General features: G+C 38.1%; 1 protein-coding gene across 2 annotated transcripts in view; it reads right to left on the bottom strand.

Moving 5' to 3' along the window:
* Positions 1–354: 354 nt before the first annotated feature.
* Positions 355–24,699, bottom strand: part of RORA (RAR related orphan receptor A) — a 731,081-nt gene continuing 706,736 nt past the window's right edge. For both annotated transcript variants that reach the window (XM_059057843.2, XM_059057846.2), the window contains 7 exons: positions 23,078–23,473; positions 16,873–16,994; positions 15,145–15,277; positions 14,393–14,500; positions 12,491–12,601; positions 11,458–11,570; positions 355–9,812 (listed from right to left, as the gene is read on the bottom strand). In XM_059057843.2, the coding sequence (XP_058913826.1) occupies positions 9,648–9,812; positions 11,458–11,570; positions 12,491–12,601; positions 14,393–14,500; positions 15,145–15,277; positions 16,873–16,994; positions 23,078–23,473 (1,148 nt within the window). In that variant the 3' untranslated portion in view covers positions 355–9,647. The remainder of the gene's footprint in view (positions 9,813–11,457; positions 11,571–12,490; positions 12,602–14,392; positions 14,501–15,144; positions 15,278–16,872; positions 16,995–23,077; positions 23,474–24,699) is intronic.

The raw sequence follows: 24,699 nt of genomic DNA, 5'->3' as shown, positions 1-24,699 counted from the left end.
AGTCTGATCCTTGTATATGTGTTTTGTCCCCTGCAAAATAGAAATGAATTATATTTTTTAAAGTACTACACTATAGACCAGTGCTTCTCAAACCTTAATATGCAAACCAATCACCTGGGGACCTTGTGAAAATGCACATTCTGATTTAGAAGGTCTGGGTGGTGCCTAGGATTTTTCATTTCTAACAAGGTCAAGGTCGCGGGTGATGCCAGTGCTACTGGTCTGTGGACCACACTTTGAGTAGCAAGGTTCTACTACTCCATTCTCTGGAGACAAGATGTAAGCTAGAAAACTCTGTACAATGCAACTCAAGAACCAAGAAAAAAGAAGAAAAACAAGGCAAGTGTTCCATTAGAAGCTGAAATTTTATTATAGGATAACAGTACATAAAGCACATCTAAAATTGATGTGTTCAATGCACTTTTAATAAAGGTAATGTAATATTAAAGGTACAGTTTCTAAGTACAATATAACAACATTCATATTAGAATGAAAATCGGAGTATTTAAAAGACAACATTAAATCTCTCTTTTTTTTACAGCTTGTATGTACAAAATGAATCAAAATATTTTTTTTTAAATTCAGGACTCAATAAAATAACAAACAGCTGGAAATAAGCAGACTACTGTAAGAGTGAATTGAAAAGAAAACCCAATGTAAGTGAAAAGTTGAATGATCCTCTAATAAAGATCATTAGCAAAGTTTTAGTACAATACTATTTTTAGGATTCCCATAAATGGCTTGCATTTTTAGTGTGGCAGAAAAAGAGTTTTTACATACTGTACACAAAACAGACAGCATATATTTATAGGTACAGTATTACTGTTTCCAAACTTGCATGTATATTTACAGAAGGCTGAGTTTGTTACTCACAGAGTTTTGTGAAATTTGTGTGCTTAATCCTCAAGACCTACACACAATTAGAATCAGCATTTCATGTGGTCTTTTTAAAATGTGGCTTTAATACTTAGTTGTAGAAGAAAGTTTTAACCATAAGGCTTGGCATACTTTATAAATTTACCAAAACAACCCTGGAAAAAAGTTTGAATTGGGGCATACTTTTTGTCATTTAACAATGATCAAATGCTGACATGTTCTGGCCATGGTGCAGACACAAAGAGATAATACAATCTCTAGCCTCAGGAAGCTTAGGATACTAAATGGTGCTTAAAAAAAAAGGTTTCAATTCCTTTCTAAGCGAAGCAGTAAAGAATGACATGATTTGTATTAAAAGAGATTTCTCCCTCAAATTGTAGCCAATTCACTTTAAAAGGTTAACTGTTAGCATTAGCTCTCATTAACCACATGATTGCATTTATAATTAAGGTAACAGCAACTCTTCCATAAAAATGGAAAATGTCTAGAATTGTGGGTAAATATTCAGTGCATGGAAGCCAATAACCATGGCTTGAGAATTTATCACCTTCAATTACAAAAAGTGCAATAAACAGAAACATTTGCTCTATATTTATAAATTGCTCAAAAATCTTTGCTAAAGATCTTACAAATTCAGTAATATTACAGAACAATTCTAATCAATATTTAATAAGGTTAACTACATCCTTAGTTAGATATTTGATATACTTTGATTTTTTAACAATGCCGATAAGTCTTGGAAGAACAGGTGAAAGAGTTTAACTAAGCTCATTATTAAATGACTTTTAAAATGAAGGTCCTTCACTCAGTTCATGGAACTGGTTGAGGTCATGTTAACACAGAACACCCCTTGTCAAAGTTGCTTTATGGCCAATGTTCTGCCATGATAGCGGACGTCTATATACTTCTCATGGCTCAGGTAGGAGGGGAAAGGTTTATTCTGCCATCAAGCCACCAAGGATACTTTATATAAGTGCCTATTATCTATAATAGGAGCTAATACATAACTCTGCCAGGTGCCAATAATAAGATGCCTTAGTAAGAAAAAAAATATTACTCCATTAAACTAGAGTGTTTCTTTAGGATCTGGAAGGCCTGGCAAATTATTTTTCAGCTTAGGAGATATGGTATAAAGCCAAGTAGCAAACATAAAGTAAATGCTAATACGTTTTTATATATCCATATTTATGAACAAATTCACCCTATAGATGTCAAATATCCATACTAAGGAAGTAATTTTATCCTAATTAAATACACTCTAGAATAATTTATATAATGATATTATGTATTTAAAGAGAAAAGCATGTCCCAAATCCAGCACTCTGATACAGCTGCCAGTTGGGCACAAGTAGATATATATATATATATGTATATATATATACAAATATATAGTTATACTCAGTGAAATTAACAAGACCCAAAGGTGGTATTGTCTAGGAATAAAAGGGGTTTTTTTTTTTTGTTCACAAAAGTAACTTATCTAGCACCACACATCAGAAAAACACAAAAATAGCACACTCTAGTTCTAAACAGCTATGTCTAAAATAGATTATATAGTAAAACCAGTATCATACAGCATATTGTGGATTTGATAAACAGATAAATATTTGCACTGAGTAGGCTGTTTATAATATAACATTTTCTTATCTATACAGAATGAAAGCCAAAAAGTTAACTGTATAGAGATGTGCAGAACAACATTAAATATTATGACTCAAAAGCAGGGACGAAGGTAAATTTGAAAGAAGAGTAAGAGAGAAAATGTTTACAGGCCATTACAAGTTCTTAAGTTAATAGTAAATAAGGAATCAATTGCTCAAGTTGAAGAAAGCAGTAAACAAGAGATTGCATTTACATGCAGATGTCTAAAATTTGTATTTTTTTAAGTCTATGCACAGAAGTCATTTGTTTTATTGCTTGACATTCAGTTATGGCTAGATTATTTAACCTATTTTTTTGTGTGTGTACTTTGGAAACAAGAATATTGTTAAAGGTGCCATAAAAATGGACAACATTGAAAACGGTTTGCAAATAAACCACCTAACACTGCAGTTCTTTATACATATTAAAAGCCTTGTCTGGGGTTTGTCGTATGTTAAATATATTTAAACTGGGAAAATATGTTGTAGCTTGAAGCCTCCCATTGGCCCAAACATCCAATACAAAAACACATCTCCACAAAAGGAGCAGGCAGACAATACAGGTACATTTAAAGAAGCAGCCAGCTAATGTCCTAATGTTTAAAAATTTACCACTGTTTTATATGAGATTTCAAACCATTGTGGATAAGGAGAGAGTTTTGGATTCAGGAAGATGTGTACAGTACATACGGATTTTGTGTGTGTGTGTGTGTGTGTGAAATCAGATTCACTATATTGCTCAAGAATTATCTGCATTTACATATGCAATCTGTTCAATGATAACCAAGTTCCTAGAGATAGTACTCATCCACATTGAAGTAATAACGAGGGAGAACGGAATCACACAAGAATACTGCAAAGAATTTAGTTGCTCTTAGAGAACAACATAATGGCACGTGCAGCATGTCAAAGCTAACAGCAAGAGATCTTTCATCAGTTCTTAGAAGGGAAAAAGAAAAAAGTGTGATATTACTAATGTGGCAAACACACTAGATGTCAACAGCAAACATGGATTTTCTAGGCATCTACTTAATATTCTCATATTCACCTTCTTAACATAAGACTCCATGTTATGCTGCGTTGCTGAAAAAACATTGTTTCTATTTGGATTGAATATTCTGTCATTCCTTTATAAATAAATAAATGACTGAATGTATTTATTGCTCTAAGTTCTGAGGGTCTGGTTAAACATGGAGATTCCTCCCCATCTATGATGTCTCCTTGGTATGAAGCCAGGCGTCTGGATTATTTTAAAAACTGTACTGAGAGCCTGACAAAAATGATCACAATTACACAAACAAACAAACAGACCCCAAAGTGAAACCAATTGCTTTGTAAAGACATTGCTTGCCAGCCTGCTCTTTGCTTAAAAATAAACAATAATAGGAAGGTCTCTTTCGTCCAATCTGGTGGAACCTCTTTAACAATACTACTGTTTTGGGAATACAATTAAGACCCATATCACAGACTTTTAGTAATAGATGAAGATTAACTGTTGCAATTGCAGTTATGGGCATATAATTTGATCCACAGTATAAAGTTGTTTTTATGGGGTTCTGCTGTGTCATATCTTTGTAAGTAAGAAGTGGCAACCAAATGTTATAATATGTACGTCAATAACGTCTGTGTGTGTGCAGAGGAGAGAGAGAGAGAGAGAGAGAGAGAGAGAGTTCTGCCATTTCCCATAGTCTTTATCATCAAAACAAAGTGATGGTTTCTTTTTTATCTAAACACATGGAAAGTTATCCCAAATTTTGGTTTTCCATAGTGGTAAGAAAACATGTAAAGCTTCTTCTGAAAGTATATTCTAGGTGTGCAAGAACCAAAGCCAACAATTACAGTGATGTTCACTGACCTTACGGAAAGTAATATATCAAAATATTACTTTCAAAATGTTTCAAAAATGTAAAAGGTAATCCTAAAAGCTAGGTCACATTGTTGTTACACTGGTGGGTTTTGTTTGTCTTTAAACATTAGCTCTCGTACAGATTACAGATGCGGAAGTAGAAGAATTGTGTTACATAAAGAGATTTTTTGGGTTTATTTCTAGAGGAGAACATGGTGAAAATGGGAGTTATTTGCTGGTATTTGGGGAAAAAAACCACAATGTTTCATCTTTTACCTCTCTCATTGCACTGATAGGTAGGGCTCTCATCTCATTACTGCTTTAAAAAATTTTTATCCATGCTATATAGGATTTGGAATAATAGTTTTTAACATATAATGCTATAAATATATTTATCAAGAATATTTTAATTATTAGAGAAATGGTAAGTGGAGTAGGCAGGACTGTACTTTGAATGATGCTTTGTTGATATATGACCTATTGATTTATCTTTTGAACATACTGGCATCACTTTGTACTGCTTTGGAAGTTATTCAATGTTTTTAAGCATATAAGACTGAAGAACGCATACATTTTGAACAAAACAAAATGAACAACAGTGAAGTTTATACACACGCGCAGTTCTACACAGTTCACTTGTGCCTTGGAGGGATAGTATTATCATTATTATTAACAACACAAAACACAATTTTGTCCCAGTAGTACTGGCCACCCTGTTTTAAGAGTTTTAGAAGATCCCTGAGCACATTGTTTCTGACTCTTAACCCCAACTCCAAAGTGATAGGGCTTCTATTGTTGATATCAAGATGGATTGTCATTCACAGTAAGTCAATTGTAAGGTGCTTATTTACCCTTTTTTTTTTCCCACCAATCAGCACAAAGAACTGTCAGAAAATAACTTTTTATTATTATTATCTTCAAATAATAGCACTGGAAGGACACATGATTTAAACAATCAATGTTTGAAACAGTGGCTTTAGGATTATTATCTGGCTGCCCCTCAACGATAACAAGTGATTCAGTCGACATTCCTTAGCCAAAAACAAAAGGCAAAAAAACCACAAAAAACAAAACGAGAAACAAAACCAAAAAAAACTGTACAAATATGTATTTTTCCCTGAGGGATCAAGGTACACCCGCAAGTGCTCTATGTACATATTGCACTAGAGAGGAATGAAGAACATGTGCAAAAAAGCAACAATGAGAGAAGCTTACATCCTACTTAAACCTTTTCATTAAAGATTCTACTAGGTTGTTTTGCATTTTGGAATGTCGGAACACAAACAGCTATTCCTTAAGTCTAAAACTAAAAACACGTATTTCTACTATGGCACATTCAATGAAATAAAAAGTTTCTCCAAAGACAGATAGACAAATTCCATCAAGAAAATAATACAAAGTTTGTTTGTTTGTATTTTTTTTTTTAGAAAATTACATTACTTTCTTTCTTTGTTTCACATTACAAAATCTTTTTTTTTTTTTCTTTACACAAATCACATTTTATTGCAGGAATATTTCAAGTGCCATCAAATATTTATAGAAGGGTTAAAAAAATAGAAGTCTCTCTAAAGTGGTCCAGACAAGGCTTTGTATAGAATAAATCTTTTTTTTTTCCATCTTCTAGTTTTGATTTAAGTATTTTGAATACATTTTCTTTTCCATTGACACTTAGTAGCCTAGAAGCGGTTCGACACACACACATCATACACACAGACATAAACACACACACACACACACACACACACACACACACACACACACGCTCCCTCCTCATCTGACCCTCAGCCCACCCCCATACACTCACAGAGATCTGAATATCCACACTATAAAGAACAACCAAACTTAGAAGCAGTGTCTTAAGTCATGTTTTCTTTAAGTTAGAAAGGGTGAATTAGGATGCTGAAGACTTAAAAAAAAAAAAACCCACACCTTTAAAGCGAACTGGGATGCTGAACACTTAAAAAAAAAAAAAAAAAATCTGTAGCTTTAACCACAATTTGCAAACTGCCCCCAAAAGCACTTTCATCTGCACTTTTGATTTCATTGTGACCACGGCCAGTTTCTTCACAATATAATGCAATCATTTGGACACCACTGTAACCGAAGGTATTCAGGCTCTGTGCAAAAGCCTTATTTACCCTACGTTAAAAAATTGTATAAAAGGCATTACAGCAGCCGGGATAACAATGACGTGATTCCAATCTTTAAAAGACTATTGGACATTTAAGATTAGGAAATTTTTATTATAAGAACGATGAATAATAATTGTTCTATATCACCAAGTATTTTGTGTCATCACACAGGTGTTTCTATAATAAGGAAGAAAAGAAAAATAAAGTTTTTCACATCCTTCTCTGTACCTCATATTTTTTCAACAGAGATTATTGTTTAACTTCAGATCCCAACTTCGATCCGAATAATAGTTGTTCCCTCATTTCACCTAGCACGCCTCTATTACTCTGTACTCTGTTCCTACACTGTCGATGTACTTAGTCTTAAAGTCTCACACCCTGTTTTTCTTTCACAAAGACCTAGTAGCAGCATCATGTCAATGTATCTTGGTTTACTCTAAAAGCAATGTCACCATGGTGTGACTATTACTGAGATTAGAGCATCTTTTTTTTTTTTTTTTTTTTTTTTTTTTTTTGCATTAGGTACATGCAAAATCCTTTCTGGGAAAAGGAATTTAAGTTCAACATTGTGTTCTCTCTCACCCTCAGAGAAGTTCAATTAGCTCTCATCATTTCACAAATGGACACTGGAATTAGGTTTAGTTGCTCTTTAATGCGCTAGCACCTGAGGCTGGTCATATTCAGAAAGCTTTGGTTAAAAAGAAGTTAATAGACTTTAATAAAACCATCCCCAAATTTAGTGAATCAGAATGACAAAAAAACGAAAACAAAAAACAAACCAAAACTAAAATAAAAACACACCATTTCCCCCCAAAGGAGAAACAACATGAAAAAAAAATGAATAAATAAATAACCGAACTAAGCTTGGTGCTCTTTTCAGAGTATAAATACTATTGATCTTTCAAGGAACTATGCTTATTTAAATAAAAAATTTGATTTAACCCTTCTTGCCCAAATATAAATACTATATGCTGATAGTTACCTCTCTATATAAAGTCCCATAAAGTTTTATATGCTTGTAAGAAATTTAAGTAAGTAAATTTTACTTACTTAAAGTAAGTAAATATTACTCTCGTCTTCTATTTATGGTGAAACCCTTACTATATTGTTGCAAAAACAATTTTTTAGATGTCATTTAGGCTTCATACACACTTCAGTGTGAATAATTCCTTCCCCGTTTCCAAGTCCCTCAGGAAACAAGTCAGAAAGCCAGTGGAGTTAAAAACAGAGTGGAGGGCTCTGGGAAACTCGTGCTTGATGACCCAGCACGACAGCAGGAGCTGAATTCCTGCAGAAGATTTGGGAGGGACCCTGGTGGTAGGGGAGATGCTTTCTTCGTTGTAACGGGCTGCCTGGAAACTCCCACTTTTACACTATGGGAAATGTTCTCTTTTCTGTACAAACATGGTCTTCGATGGCAGACCAGAAGTTTGAATCCCACTTCAAGTGTGACTAAAATCATCATCTAAATGCCTACATTCCCAAAGGTCATTTATTTTAAAATATGCACACTTGTCTATCAGACTGTTCCTTCTCCCTTCCCCCACTGGGAATTATTAAAAAAAAAAAAGCCACAACATTAAACAAAAACAACTCAATATTTCTCACCTGAACACAAAAGCCAAACAATCTTCTAAAGATTTAATAAAATAAATTACAGTCCACAGTTTTCTAGTGAAGATAAACACTAAAGTAAATGTTTGCAGCTTGCATCGACTTCACTTTAAAGGCTTAAAATATTTAATACTTAAATAAGAGAAACTGGTTCAACATCGCACGCCTCCTTTGCCCTCCTATCCATTGACTGTGAAATATGGAGAACAGTGTTCTAGAATGACACCATCTAGAGGCAGTTAGTCTAGAAACCATTCACTCTGAGATAAACTCTCAGGGTTCCTAGATTATACCAAGAACATAAACATTCACAAAGTAAATGCTTCATGTTTTCACATGGGGAGTGTGCATTTGCTCCAGATATAATCTTTGGGTCCTTCTTCTAATAAAAGCTAGATTCTGATAAATATTCTGGTTACTGATCTGTTCTTAAAGCATAAGAACTCCAAGTTGAGGCTGAGTTTATATAACTATGCAGCTGTGCAAAATAAGCCTCCCTTCCCCTGCCTCAATGAGGTGGCATTTTCAAAAGCTTTTAAAAAATACTGTGCACGAGGGTGTAAGTCCACAGCACCAATCAATCAATCACTCAACTTTGTATGAAGCATAAACACATCTATCCTTAAACTGACCCAAAAGCAAAGTACAATTTAGGGAGAGTTCTGTTTCTAATTCCAAATTCATGTGTAAAAAAAAAAATTAATCCAACAGCGTGATTTCTAGATATGACCAGCCAGTCTTTTAAAAGTAATTGTGTAAACAGCAGCATAAATACCTCCCGACGTACCTTCCAAGCCTTCTCAGTTAAACTTGTGTTTCTGGTGCACATGCGACACGACAGTGAACACGCTAGCATTTAATTTAAAGAAAAAAGGTGCAAAATGAAAGTGCCTTATCAATTCAACAGGAAAAGCTACACCAGTAACTACATTTTATATTAATTAAAACAATATATAAACAATATCTCTTTTAGCTATATATAGTCTTCATGCCCATTTACCCTGTAATATATTATAATGCTATTGTTGCTAGTGCTATGGACCCTTTTCGTGCCATCCTGCTGACTGGCAGTAATCGGTGAAAAAATAAAAACTTCCTTCATGAGACAAAGAGCAAGTTGTGCAAAGTAATGCCGCAACCTCCGCTATGCACACCAGTCACCGATTAGTGCTGGACTCTCCGTTGTTACCGACAGATGTAGAAAGTCTGTGGGCAGTGAGCTACAAAAAAAAGGACATCCTCTGACTTTAGTACCCGCCTTCTGTTGTAAACAGAGGTCAGTGATCAAGAAGTCGAGACAGAAAAAGGGTCCATATCTGTAGGCATAATGGAAATCATATGCATGAGAAAAACAAGTTCAACTTTTATTTGTTTTCACTGTTTCCCCTCCTTTGCCTGACCCCGATCACCAAAGGATGTGCAGTGTGTTGGCGCTCCAGGTCTGTGCAGGGCCATATAAAGTGTCTCGGTTAATTTGTTTGTTTGTTTGTTTTTCATTGTTTGGACTTCAGACATTCTAGAAGTGCTTAGGTGACACATTTACCCATCAATCTGCATTGCTGGCTCAAATTCTGAAGTGAACAATTCCTTGTATAAAGGAGGAAAATGAAGTCGCACAATGTCTGGGTATATTGCTTTAAACGCCATTAGCTTTTCTGTATGTCGTCCACATAAAGCTCTTAATGTAGACACCTTGCATATTAACTGTAAGTGGAAGAAAGGACATAGGGTCAGGAGAGAAGAGACGTGAGAATTAAACATCAGGGCATCTGGATGATCTTCAACATTGTTTACGATGGTGAAACACACCTGAAGCAACTTAAACGTCTAGTAATAGAGGGAGGGTAAAAATAAATGATGATATAGTCATATCATAGAATACCAGGTATACAATAAATATGATTTTGAAGACAAATAATTTGTAACCGAAAAAGATGTTCATAAGCAAAAGAAGCCAAGTGTCTCACCTCCTCCTCCTATTCAAACATGCCTTCTGCTCTACCATCCTGAACCCCACCCTCTACCACTGGGGAAAAGGAAGACATGTGGTAACAGAGAAGTGAGCAAAGGGACAGCCACCGGTAGGTGAGGTCACTGCAACTAGAGATGACGGCATCCCCTACATATTTTATGCAAAATGAGTACTAGTCAACTCCAGTGACAACAAGTTTCTTCTGGAGAAAGAGCTCTGCCTAGAACAAAGCAATTCTGGGTCTGAGCAGAAAGGCCCTGACTGGAAAACAAAAAAAATAGTCAGCAGGCCTGGTGGAAGTCTCAGCATTGACTATTTACCTGTTGAGTATAATAACATGACTTGCAAAAATGCTTTTTAAACTCTAAAGCACTGTACAGCACAAAATATTTATTATCTCCACCCAGAATAATCCTAAGAAACATCTTCACCAGAGCATCGATCTTGGCCATGTGTTAGGTGCTCTCTATAATCAAAGACCCTAATGGTACCCTTGCAATGGGGCAAGAAGATGGAGAAAAGTTCTTCTTCTTTCTCTTTCCCAATCCTGCCTCAGTGTCTCATTTAACACGTGCGAAATCAAAAACAAAACCGCATTTAACCGCCCCCCCCGCCCCCACCAACTTCCCCTTTCTGACCTAACCTAGCTATCAGGAGAAAAGAAAGAAAACAGGAAAAAAACCCCAAACCTTTCAAATCATCTTCTGGAACAATGAAACACATAAAATAATCCAAGAAAGAACAGGGCTGATTTTTCTAAGACCAAATACATACTACTAGCACTAACACTGAAGGATATTATCGTATTTTAAATTGACATCCTAATTATATTTTTATTGCGAAAGACAGTAATTAGCAAAAATGAAACCCTATGCTTTGAATGCAGGGTGGTAATGAGAAATTGATGAAGAGAATACAGAAGTCATTTACTGTTGATTACTAATGACTTTAATGGAACTAGAACTAATATTAGAATAGATTAATTCTATTGTTTTAGTCCTTCATAACTTCGTCTTTCTAAAATCAAAGATTTAAATTCTAAATTCTCTAGTTTATATCACGGCAGAATATTAACTCTGCCCTTCCGCCCTTCTTTGATGGGATAGGTGGAGGATTTTTCAGAATGTATTAATGCTTTCAAAAAAATTCTATCATTGCTCTGTTATTCCAGGACACTTCTTAACCAATGATAAGAAATAGAATTTAACCTGAATTTTGGCCCAAGATAATTTTTTGAAACGAGGATACTTCTGTCTTCTCAGTAGGCCATTGCTTACTGATACTTTTGGGGTCTGGTGGCGTGACTTATAAACGTGGCTGGCGTGATCTGGGCAAGGGATAATTCAGCCTTGTCAGCTGGAAACCTTTGGCTCTCACCTTTGTTAGTATTCCATCTTCTCGGTGGTTCTTCTGTAGGACGTGTTGAAGAGCTAGCTGAATTTTCTGTTGCAGCTTTTCAATTTTTACCTTTTCCTGTAGCCATGAGCGATCTACAAATGAAAAACCATACTCCTGAGTATTCTTCCAACATGGTGTCAGAACACCCCAACTCCTCCTGATTCCTAGATACAGATTACTACACCACACTGCAGAGTCAGGGACTAACAGGCCACTTTCACCCCTCTTTCAAAATTTGCTCCTAAAGGAGTGAAAAACTGATCTAGGACAGTTACAAAACAGAGTGTTAAGCCTTTCCATCTTTACTGACACTTGAAAGAAGGAAGGGTCCTCCCTTTCCAAAAAGACAGCCATTTAAATCTAAGGCCATGCTTGGATGAGTGCAAATGAAACCACCATGGCCCTTAAGCCTTTCTAATAGTTATGTTTCTGAATGACATACTCATATCAATGCTGCTAGTTTTTCTGGCAAATATGAAAATTACCTTATAGTCCAAGGCAACTAAAATTGTCAAGAGAGTGCCAAATGAATTAGGATTGTTAATGTAAGATAAAGGCTTTATGTTTAAGAATTCCAAAAAGAAGATAGCAAATTTGCAAAAGTGATTATCACCAAGAGGCAGTACTGGTTGAAAACATACATTAAATTCAGATAGGCTTGTGGATGACATCCAAATGGATTTCTTTTTAAAAAAGTAGAATGTTTTAAAAACCATTCTTGGAGATTGGTGTCGAGAAGGGCACAGCATTTCTCTTGGTAGCAGGAAGTTAATTGTAGATGGGATTTTATTCAACTCTCATTTCTTAAGATTTTATCAGAATGGCATGAGGTCTTCTTAGAAGCGTACATGTATATGTACGTGTGTAGCAGGGGACTGTTGTCTGAAAAACTTAAAATTAGACTTAACAAGGGTGGCAGTCCCTCTGAATAGTCTATAGCCATTGTAAGTTATGTACTTGTAGAAATTCTTTACCTGGACAACTTCAAAGCCATTGTATTTGGTTATCTTACCTGCTGACATCAGGACAAATGCAGAAAACAATGCAATTTCATCTTCAGTCAGGTGCATAGAACACAAACTCTTTCCAAATTCAAATACAAAGCTAATAAAGTCTTCACAACCTGCCAAAATTAAAGACAGGTTAGGATTTTGGTTATTATCCTGGGAGAAAAATATGGAAGAAGATGAAGAGGGATCTAGAGTTGAAGATCAGAGGGAACAGTAATAACATTTCTATAGTTTAATACTTTCAAATGTTAAAAGAAAAATCAGTTTAGCCACCATCACCATTACCACCAACATCACCACCATCAACATCATTTGCAATAATGACAGTGAACTTCTGTTGTGTGATTACTGTGTTAGGTGTTGCTCTGAGAGCATTCTTTGGGTACTCTACTATTTCACAACAGCCCTATGAAGGAGGTATTATTGTTACTATCCCCATTTTAAAGACAAGGAAATGGACTTGGAAAGAAAAGGAATGTGCTGAAGATTCCACAAGTAGGAAATGACAGCCTGAGAGTCAAAGCCAGCTGCCCGACTTCAGAGCCCACACTCTTAACCAATAGAGTCTAACAGCTATAATCTAACTGAAATGTTAACTTCACTCATTTTTTGGTTTTCTACTCTATTTTATGTACAACATGCTTAAAAATGACACATTATGGTGGTAAAACCATTACAATTTTTTTTTTGGCCGTGCCACATGGCATGTGGGATCTTACTTCCCTGACCAGGGATTGAACCTGTGCCCCCGGCACTGGAAGCACAGTCTTCACCACTGGACCGCCAGGGAAGTCCCTATTGTAACTATTACAGAACTGAAAACATAGAATGTGAAAGTCCCATAAAATAAAAACCCACCCCCAACAAAGCTGGTTAAATTGGGGTCTGTTCTTTCAGAGTTCCATATTATGTACATATAGTTAAATGTCAATAGTCCAGGGACTTCCCTGGTGGCGCTGTGGTTAAGAATCCGCCTGCCAATGCAGGGGACATGGGTTCGAGCCCTGGTCTGGGAAGATCCCACATGCCATGGAACAACTAAGCCCGTGCGCCACAACTACTGAGCCTGCGCCCTCGAGCCTGCATGCCACAACTACTGAGCCTGCGTGCCGCAACTATTAAGCCCGCGTGCTCAACTACTGAAGCCCGTGTGCCTACAGCCTGTGCTCTGCAACAAGAGAAGCCACTGCAATGAGAAGCCCATGCATAGTAAGGAAGAGTAGCCCCCGCATCCCACAACAAGAGAAAGCCTGAGAGCAGCAACGAAGACCCAATGCAGCCAAAAATAAATTTAAAAAAAAAAGTGTCAACGGGCTCTTCTCAAGCATACATACCTTCCATCATTTAATTGTTTTTAAAATCACTTAACAACATTTCTTGGATACCGTCCCATTCTTCTTAATGACTTTGTCTTACTTTAGTTAAATTACAGAAATCTAAAATAATTTATTTTTAAAGTGTATGTCACAGTTTCACTTAGCTACACGTTCTTTCTTTGATATCTCATTAACGGTTGTTATTTGACGGGTATGGAAGGTCAGACTTTTAGCTCCTTGCTTGATTTTATGTAGCAAATCACATCCTCTAGTTTACTGAATAATATATCCCCTGCAAACCTGGTTCTTAAAATCTGGAAGGGAACTGGAAGGATATATAACAAAAATTTCTTCAATTACCAATTAGATAAAATGAAACTCTAGACCGTTACGTGTAATATAGACAAAAAGCATTTGAGCTGTGTATATTTTCTACGGTGATTAACTATAAAGTAACATAGGTATAAAATCCTTTAACTCTTGTGTCCAAAAAACCAATCTCCATTTTGTTCAAGAAGAGCTTTCACCAAACTCCCATCTTTTCCCCTAGTCCTGATTTGAAGACAAAGCACCCAGAGATTTCCTTACCTAAGGATTTGAAGACGTCGGGGCTAGCATATTTCCCATCAAAGTACACGGTATTGTTCTGAGAGTCAAAGGCACGGCACATTCTGATAAATACCACCTCCAGAGAACCTGAGCAAAGGCAGAAACGGGGTGGGTTATTGTCTTGGTGAGTTGATTTTGACCAGAGAGACCCCTTTCTGAGTCAATGGGGCTGGGCTTAACTAGCAGGCTCTGCCACCTTAGCTCTCTATTTAAAACAGCAGAGTTCATTAGAGTAATTAAAGACTTGTGCCAAAGCTAAGGCCTGTATTACTGAAGGGAGATTGACTTATGAATTACTTCTTGGGCACTTCTCTGTCCTGCAATAATACAGAATCTCAGTTGTGAGAAAAACATGGACTCCTGTTATTAAACAAAAACCCAGGGATGTCTCTCTGAGTTCCACAAACAGCCTTCTCCGTAACAGCTTACCAAAACCTCCTGAGGACCTGGGGCACAGAAACAAAACACAGGTGATGGTTAAAACTGTGGAATGCAGGTGTCTTTCAAATTAATCTTTTCACCCAGAGGAGAAGCAAAATGGAGGGAATGTTTCCTGCAAATAGCTCAAAAACCTTAAAAAAATAAAACCTCTCAGTTCCTGCTAAGAGAAACTGAGCTATTATCATTTGGAGAAAAACTGTTCTCGACACCTTCCTTACCAAGCATTTCTTTAATAAGCCGGTGAAAGCAGGTTAGTCAGAGATCTCAAAATTCACTTGCAAAGCACATACCTGCTTTGAGAAGCACAATTTGATCGTTTTGACACAGTTCCATAAATCCATCAATGCGTTTGGCAAACTCCACCACATACTGTATAGCTTCTGTAATTTTGATGGCACACAATTGCCACATTACCTCCCGCTGCTGTTGGAAGAGAGAAACGCATTAACATCCCCATTACCCATACCCTTGACACAGCTGTTTTAACTGATTGTGTAAAATCCTTCTTTGGAAATGGATCCAAGAAAGCTAGAGGATTTAAAAATAATCAGTTGGCCAGTTACTTGGGTTATAATGATTGCTTCCAAGTTCTTCCTGGTCTCCTCCAATTCCTCTCTTACCATTTTGGTGGCAACGGGACAGGGGGAAGATGTTATGAGCATATATGCAGCGGAAGATGAAAACGGGAGTCAAGAAAGCAACCCACGCCACTGATTTAACCCTGGGCCATGGCGAGTAGCAAAGGAGAATCTCCTTGGAAGCAATTATTTTGCCTTGGGGAATTTCACACCACTTTACTGGGGGAAGGGAAGCAAAGGGGAGTCAGTTATATTTATTGTGCACCTGTTATGAGCTGCGTGCTTTATGACATCCCTGTCTCATTTCATTTTCACAAGAATGTTTTTCCATTTCCCATAAATGGACACAAATGCTCACAGAGGTTTCACAGCTAAGAGGTATTGGAGGTGGGATTCAAATCCCAGCATTTCTGACTCTGAATCCCATTTCACACACCTTGCTGCTGTTTGCTGCTTTTTTGCTTCCCTTTGTAATTTTGGCTGCTGGTGTTACCTGCTATCTCAAAGGTAAACAAGGTGATGCCGCTGCTATTCCCCCAACCTGTCCTGTTTAATTCCTTTTATATACCCACTCTCCAATTTAGCTACAGGCCAACCTGGATCCATCTTGTTGCTCGCTTATTTCCCCCATCTTAGTTTAAGACTGTTTCTACCGATACAACAGGATGGAAGAAACACTGAATTAGGAACCAGGACTCATGGTCTAGTCCTGATGTTTTCGCTCTCAGCCATGTGCCAAGGGATGCTCGTTTCCTCATATGTAAAATGAAGGGGAGGATTAACCTTGATAAACTCTACGGTACTTCCTAAGCCTGAATTTCTATGATTATTGGGGAAAAAATCACAGCATTTTCTTTTACTAAAGGCAGAATGGATAATTAAAAGTCCTCCTTCTCCAGCCCTGCCCTCCCATTTAGGTAATTTGTTGATCAGACTGTTTTATAGAAAAAGGTAACTGGCAGCACTACTTGTCAGCCTCATATTGCTAGATTCAGACTGGAATTAGAATCGTAGCTTCCAAACATTTTTTTACACATGTTCTCTAAACTCCTTCTTTTTAACTTCGGAACCATGAGGCTGAGATTATTTTACATCAACTTCTGGACCGTGAAATCTTCCATTGTGATATCGGTAAAAATCCCAATTCTTTGAGCCTTTTGGAAGCTCCTTAATCCAGCTCCCTGTTGACAAATGATAGGACATATGTGTATAGTTATAGGAACAACAGAATCCGTGTGCCATTTCTGAAATTTCGCACACTGACATCTCAATAAGGTGACAAAGCCCCAAGAACGTGATCAGCTCTGGAAGAAAGATTTTTAAATGTAAATCTGCTACCTGATGAAAAACATTCATTCTTTGGTCTGTTTGTATTCAAACCTCCTGCACAAACACCCTTCCCAACATTGCCTCAATCTTAGGTAAAATTCTTCAGTCTACCTTGTTTTGGTAATTCTCAATCTCCTCCTGCAGAAAGGTCTGCCACGTTATCTGCTGGAGCTCTTCTCTCAAGTATTGGCAAGTTTCCAGATGTGATTTAGATATATTCTGTGCAAGGTGTTCTGAGGAGAAAACAGGAGATCACAACATGAAAAGCCAAGTTCTTCAGGGTTTTCCCTACTTAATATTTGATTTTAAAAGTGACAAATATAAAGCAACATGGCTGAACCAGTTTTAATGATCTTCACATATTTAAGTAAGCAATTTGGAGCTATTCTATACTTGGGGACATGAGGATGAAGGACAGGCAAAGCCAACATTTAGCAATAAGGCTTGGCGTCTTCAAAGATCCTCCTGGCCTGACCTTCTCTGTGCCTTGACACCAGCGTCTGGGAGTGAATGTTGGAGTTGAAAATATTGACCTAGAGAAGTATGAAAAGTTACTGACACGACATGTACTTGGTATTTTTATGAAGACAGATCTGCCATATACATTGATTGTGGGAGGATTACTCTTGAAAAATTAGAAAATGGTATCTTTGGGGGGACAAAAACTACGTATTTCTTTTGTTTTCCCTGCAAAAATGGCAGAACAAGCATTACTGAAGCCTACTATGTCACTATACACACACACACACACACACACACACACACATAGTGTGGTGGTTAAGAGTATATATATATATATATATATATATACACACACATATATATACATATATGTGTGTATATATATATATATATATATATATATATATATATATATATATATATAGTGTGTGGTGGTTAAGAGATGAGATGGACTCTGGACCCAGACTGCTTGGGTTGAATCTCAGCTCTGCTACTTAGTAGCTGTGTGATCTTGGGTAAGTTACTTAACCTCTCTGTGCTTCAGTCTCTTTATTTGTAAAATGAGGAAAATAGTACCTAATTTCCTATTTATCATAGGGCATCTGTGAAAATTAAGTGAGTTGAGCACTTAGACTAGAGAGGATAACATAGCATCTGCTACATAAACATTTGTTCTCATTATCCTGAACAGCACCGAATTTGAAGATAATAAAAGAAACAGATGCCAAATAAGTTTCTCTAGACTTATAATCTGGTGAACCTGTACATACATGCTGAAAGGACAATTCAAGACACTAGACAATAAAGCATGAAGTTGAATTCTACTAGAAGAGGAAGAAAAATAAAAACATAATAGGTGCTATCAGAGAAGGGAGAGATGAGGGGAATTAGGGGATGCTTCTTGCCAGAAGAGGAACATTTGGATTGGCCCCTGAAGGAAGGGGAGGATGTGGTAGGCAGAGGCCAGTGTGTGAGGCAGTGGACCAGTTCCACGTTCAAGGGATGGTAGATGAAAGAATGGATATGGCATCTACAGGAGACAGGAAGATGTGATAAAGTGATGGTGTCAAAACAGAAATATGGGTAGAGAAGAGTCCACATCCTGAAGGATCTTGAATGTTGAGATTGAGAGTATGGACTTGATTAACAAAAGGAGTCAGCAGGAGTCTCTCCATTTCTCACAAGGGAGCTGACACGCTGAACACTGTATTTGGGGAAACAGAACAAGCAGTTTTGTCATTGATGGATTGGAGGCCAGAGGATCAATTAGAAGGCTGCTGAAATCTAGACATAAGGGACTAAGAGCTTGAAATAGGCTGCTAATAGTTGTTATGGAAGGTAGGGACAATTCAAGAAGTATTGTAAAAGAAGAACTGACAAGACTCCAAGAATACAAAACCATAACCCAAAGTGATGCCCCTCCCAGGGTCTTGAACATATAATAGGAAAGTTATTTAAAACAGTGGTGCTGAGGGCAAACTTAGCAACACTATTAAGAGCGTCTGTTTGGAAATGTGTTACCGCTTACGTGAAACAGAATCAGATTAGTTTGTGCGAAAACAGAGCAGGTTCACCTAAACAAAGCTCGAGACTAGAACCTCCTCAGAGATTCTGAAACACTGAAGCACGATAAACCTTAACAGCTCCACTTGGCAACAACACAGACATGAAAACAACATAAGTAAATATCATAAAAAATAAACCATAAACAAAAGAAAAAAATTTAAAGGAGACGGAAACTGAGAGAGAGAAAGAGAAATTATGTCTTAGAATCAGTGACGTGTGTGAAGAGAAGAGGGGAATAAAGACAAAATAATGGGGAATCAGAAACAAGAATATAAATGTGTACGTAGTAAATTCAATTTTTGTAAATATGAAAGAAATGATGAAGGCAAAGCGTTCACAGGGAAGCTGCGAGAATCCCAGGAAGGGAAGAACGGGAAGAAGCTCACAGTATTCTCTTCCAGATCATGCTTTGTTTCCAGTTAATATGGTCAGCATCTTCTTGTTTCACTGCATCCTAAAAACTGTCCCCACCCATCCCTACCTATTTGAGTCCAGCTTTCAGAAGCGACAACAAATGATGCAATGTCCAATGACCAGTAGAGGGCAGTGGCTGCATTCTCACCAGCTGCCTTTGATCAAAATTCATACTTGATTTGGCAAGTGTAAGATTTTAGACACTGCGCTGTTTTTAAGTCTCCATTTCAGCAAAGGAGAATATGGTCAGACTGAGTAAAAGCTAAGAAGTTAGTGTGGTCTCTCAGACAAACAGTCTGGAATAGTGAAATACCTTGGAACTAGGAGTTAGGAGACCTGGTTTCTGGTCTGAGCTCAGTTGGATAACTCACTCTGTGACAGGCAAATCAGTGCACCTCCTCAACCATGATGGCTTCATCAGGACAGCCAAGGTCTAGATACTTCACTCATTTTTTTTTTTTTTTTTTTTTTTTTTTTTTTTTTTTTTTTTTGCGGTACGCGGGCCTCTCACTGCTGTGGCCTCTCCCGTTGCAGAGCACAGGCTCCGGACGCGCAGGCTCAGCGGCCACGGCTCACGGGCCCAGCCGCTGCGCGGCATGTGGGATCTTCCCGGACCAGGGCACGAACCCGTGTCCCCTGCATCGGCAGGCGGACTCTCCACCACTGCGCCACCAGGGAAGCCCAGGTCTAGATACTTCAGATGGAAAATCCTGTCTTCTGAGAAAGTCACAGATTTTCACAGTGGTATGGAACTTTAGATATCATCTGGTCCAAACTCTCATCACTTTGTAGATAATAACATTAACAATGATGATAAAAGTTAACACTTAGGTAGAGTTTACTATGTAAACTCTATATAACATAGACTCATATAACAGACTCATATAACATACCTACCTACATCTATATATATACATTATATATATATGTATATATATATATACTGTGTATATATACAACTATTTTTTCTTAATCTTCATGACAACTATAGGGGGAAGATACTAGTATTATCTCCATTTTACAGGTGTAAAAACCAAGCCACAGTGAGGTTAAGTGACTTTTCAAGGTGTCAGAGCTGGCAAGTGGACAGTGTTTCAAACATACACAATTTGGCTCCAGAGTCTACGCTCTGAATCCTTATAGTCCACGGGTAGGGAGACTGTAGCTTGCAGAGGTAACATGACTTATACTAGGTTGTACAACCTACAGCAAAGCTAGGACCACAACCCACATAAGCTGACTTCTTGTCTCATGCTTTGTCCAACATATCAGTTGTCTCTTATGTACAAGGCTTTAGTTATTAATTATAGTAATAAGTGCAGTTAGCTTTTTTATTTTTTATTTCTTTTGGCTGTGCAGCTCGGCTTGCGGGATCTTAGCTCCCCGACCAGGGATGGAACCTGGGCCCATGGCAGTGAAAACACCAAGTCCTAACACTGGACCGCCAGGGAATTCCCCAGTTAGCTTTTTGTAAAAAAAGGAACCTAGATAGTTTATCTGGAATGTATAATTCAGGTACCAAGTGTACATTAAGGGCAAAATTTCGTAGCCAGGAATGCAGATGTATTTCCACTAACAGTAATGGATTAGTAGATACTATTATTGAAAGATAGAACTGAGCTTAGGATATGTTAATTTACAATTTATTTTCCAATTGCACAAATGGTTTCATTTGTTTCAAATCTGATGATAAGATTTAGCCTAAAATGAAGTCAAGTTAGTTAAAGAAAGAGTCGGACTTAAGCCCCCAAGGAAATGTCAGGGAACTTCAGAGAGCTTTGAAGAAGTAGCAGCAAGGTCTTTGGCTGCTTTTATGCTACTCTTAGCTCCTCAAACTATTTTGCACCTGTAAATGGGACAGAAAATCAGAGCTCCATTATATCCCTTTCAACTAAATTATTGTTTAGTTTTGGGTTTGGGGCAAATCCTAGTGATGAATTAGTTTTATTCATTGTGGAAAAAATGTCATAATTACCTGTGAAAAAATCCCTAGTTTAGGAGAACATGGAGAATGGATGAGGGCACAGGGCTCTCATACTCACTGGGAGGTGACAGCTGTAGAAGAGGAAAGGGATTTGTGGGTGAAGGAGGGGCTGGGGAAATCGGCTGAGCCACTTCTGGCTCCACTCAGGTATTAGTGCACATTTAGCCCAAGTGCCACGTTCAAGGGACACACTTAGGCCAAGTGGTGTGAGTTTATTTCTGCGTTGAATGTTCGACAAGCAAATGGCATAGATTCACTAGTATTTATGATAAAGTGGAAGCAAACCTAAAGCGAGCTAGGTCATTTTTCACTGTATCATGTCAGTTTTCCATCAAATCCTTATTCATTTCTGAAAATTTTACTTTCATTACAGCTCTGCTTAAGGCTCAGTCAACCAAGATCTCACGACAAAAACGGAAGGTTTTTGTTCTAGTTCAAGAAAAAAAAAAAAAAAAAAATCAAGCCTAGCTCTGCTCAGCTTGGCTTCTAGTTCAGAGGTTTCTCTGTTAATCAAAAGAGCTGTGATACACCTTTAATGCTGTTCAGTGGTTAAAGACCAGGCTTAAAATGTCCCTGCTCTTGAGGATTTAAATTTAGACCCATAAAGAGGTGCTTGTGTAAAAACCGTAAAGAACATTCAATTTGTTCTATTTGGAGAAAGATTTTACTGGAAATATAAATTTCACTTAAAAAATGTTTTATGGGGTACAGAGGTGGAGAAGCCATCTAAAGAACACAACCGTTATTTCTGTGAACTAAGGACGTCTGTGCTCAAGTCAGAACCTGCTGGTTCTTTTCCATGTGAAGTCTTCATTCTCTCTTCGTCTTAACTTGGTCATCTTCATGGCAACTAATTGAAATATCCCAAAGGATTATAACCTTGTGTGAGGAGCCGTGGGAGGGAGCAGATCAAATTCTCAAACAGTAAAGGTCCTTATCAAAGTTTCTCTAATAATAGTGCTGTACTTAAAAATCGATTAAATATAACAGAGGATGTTATAACACAACTTCCTTGAAATGAAAAGTTTTCCACTGTCTGTGTTAACATTTCTAGGTCACATCTCCCAAGAAGCACCAATGTCACAGGAATAAGGAAATGACAGGTTTTTGTGGGGTTTTTTTTTTGGCATGGTGAGTCTTCTGTGAAATGTATCAGTTTTGCATTAATATCCATCACCAAAACATTTTGGCAAATAAAGAAGCCAATTTCCCTTTAACGATTATAGAATGTGTCAGAGTTGCAAAACTTAGATGCATACAGGGACTGGGCAGTGATATAAATGCCGAGAGTGGGATGGGCCCATTTCAAGGCGTTAGGCCCTAAGTGGTACCAGTTGGTTGCTACCATTCCCAAATGCTGGTCCAGTGTAACTAGATCTTTTTTTTTTTTTTTCCTTCCACAAGAAACTGAAAATCTTTACTTTCAGATGGAATTGTCCAGGTTTAAAATTTTAGCAACCAATTCAAAAATTGTAAAGCTCTGCACTGGTCAAAAACCCATGTCTATGTGCCAGGTTAAGTTTGTGGGTTGCTATTTTTATAACTTCTGGTATGAAGCAATACTTAGAACATAACTAAATCAATGGCGTTAACGGGGCCATTCCCTGAACTAACAGTTTTCTGTGGAATTTAAAGATTGCTTTAAGTTCATATTGTCTCAGCTCTGATGCTGAGAGGTCACTGAGTTTCTTGGATATATGATGGGAAACAGTGGACAGTCAAAAACAAGGGGGCAGGTTGGAATTATGAAGTGGTCCAAATGGTAAAGGTGACTCGCCCTTCTAGACGCATCATTTTAATCATATAACTCATTAGAGGAAAGTCAGACAAATCCCATTTCCTTCAAATGGCACAAGTAGTCCATCCCAATGGAAACACGCAAGCCATTACCTAGTTCTGCCATGGACACAGTTGGGGACGTCTCTCCATTGGTGAAAGAGCAGTAGGGAAAGAAGCCTGATGCTGGTGTGTAGTCACATATTGGTTCTGGTTTGATTCCGTTGATATCAAGACCTGACTGGTCCGGGGAAGGCTGTATGTCCAGGTAGAAGCTGCTGACGGCAGAGTCTGCCTTGCTGCCCTCGGGGGTGTGCCCGTCGATGTAGCTGCTGAGGTCGTCGTGAAGCTCCGTAAGCCCGTTGGCCGAGATGCTGTAGGTGGGAGTCAGCGGCTCTGCCTCTCCAGGCTGCTGTTGGTGGTCTCGCTGCTGCTGCTGCATCCGGTGTTTCTGTACTTCTGCGTACAAGCTGTCTCGTTGCTTTTTCGACATGCGGCCAAATTTTACAGCTGGAAGAAAAAAGCCAAGGCACACCATATACAACACTCTTTTCTCCATGATCCTCTCTAGCGTGCTTTAGGAGTTCCTTTGAAGTTGCAGACAATTCCATCAAAAACCACACAACCACAAAATAAGGTCATGATCCTGAGGTGAAAATAAATGGTCCCACCTCACACAGGCTTGTTCCACATCCCGAACAGCAAAGACACATCCCAGAGGAGCTGCGTTTCAGAAACAGACCCAGGGCGGGTACAAGAGACCCAGAGCAATGACCACCTACGTTTTTGTGCTGTCACACAACCCTAGGCTCAGTGGGAGCTACTGAAATGCTACTTAGTGGGTTTGATCCACCTCTACCCAGGCAGTTGGTCTAGACGTTTCTCTTCCCAGTGTTCAGACCAGAGCACAGGGACGCACAGACTCACGGAGGTGTTATCGGGGCACAAGAGGTTAAACCTCCACTTGCACTCATTTCACCGTATGCTTACATGAGTTTCTTCCTGATCAAGCAGCCAAATCTGGGGCTTCCTGGAGAAAGCTCAACAGACTGGACGAAGCACTTGCAATTCCATGAATTACATCTCTTGAGTCTATGCCCTCTCCTGCTCCTGGGTCTTGGGGTCCCTGTGAGACCCTTGGACCTGTCTTTTAAAAATTATTATCATTCTTTTACATCTTTATTGGAGTATAATTGCTTTACAATGGTGTGTTAGTTTCTGCTGTATAACAAAGTGAATCAGCTATATGTATACATATATCCCCATAACCCCTCCCTCTTGCGTCTCCCTCCCACCCTCCCTATCCCACCCCTCTAGGTGGTCACAAAGCACCGAGCTGATCTCCCTGTGCTATGAGGCTGCTTCCCACTAGCTATGTATTTTACATTTGGTAGTGTATATATGTCCATGCCACTCTCTCACTTCATCCCAGCTTACCCTTCCCCCTCCCCATGTCCTCAAGTCCATTCTCTATGTCTGTTCTATGTATATGTCTTTATTCCTGTCCTTCCCCTAGGTTCTTCAGAACCTTTTTTTTTTTTTTTTAGATTCCATATATATATGTTAGCATACGGTATTTGTTTTTCTCTTTCTGACTTACTTTACTCTGTATGAGAGACTCTAGGTCCATCCACCTCACTACAAATAACAATTTCGTTTCTTTTAACGGCTGAGTAATATTCCATTGCATATATGTGCCGCGTCTTCTATATCCATTCACCTGTCAATGGACACTT

This window comes from Kogia breviceps, chromosome 3 (assembly GCF_026419965.1).
Source record: "Kogia breviceps isolate mKogBre1 chromosome 3, mKogBre1 haplotype 1, whole genome shotgun sequence".
NCBI classification, from domain to species: domain Eukaryota; kingdom Metazoa; phylum Chordata; class Mammalia; order Artiodactyla; family Physeteridae; genus Kogia; species Kogia breviceps.
The sequence above is the reverse complement of the archived record's forward strand: the minus strand, read 5'-3'. Positions and strand labels throughout refer to the sequence as shown.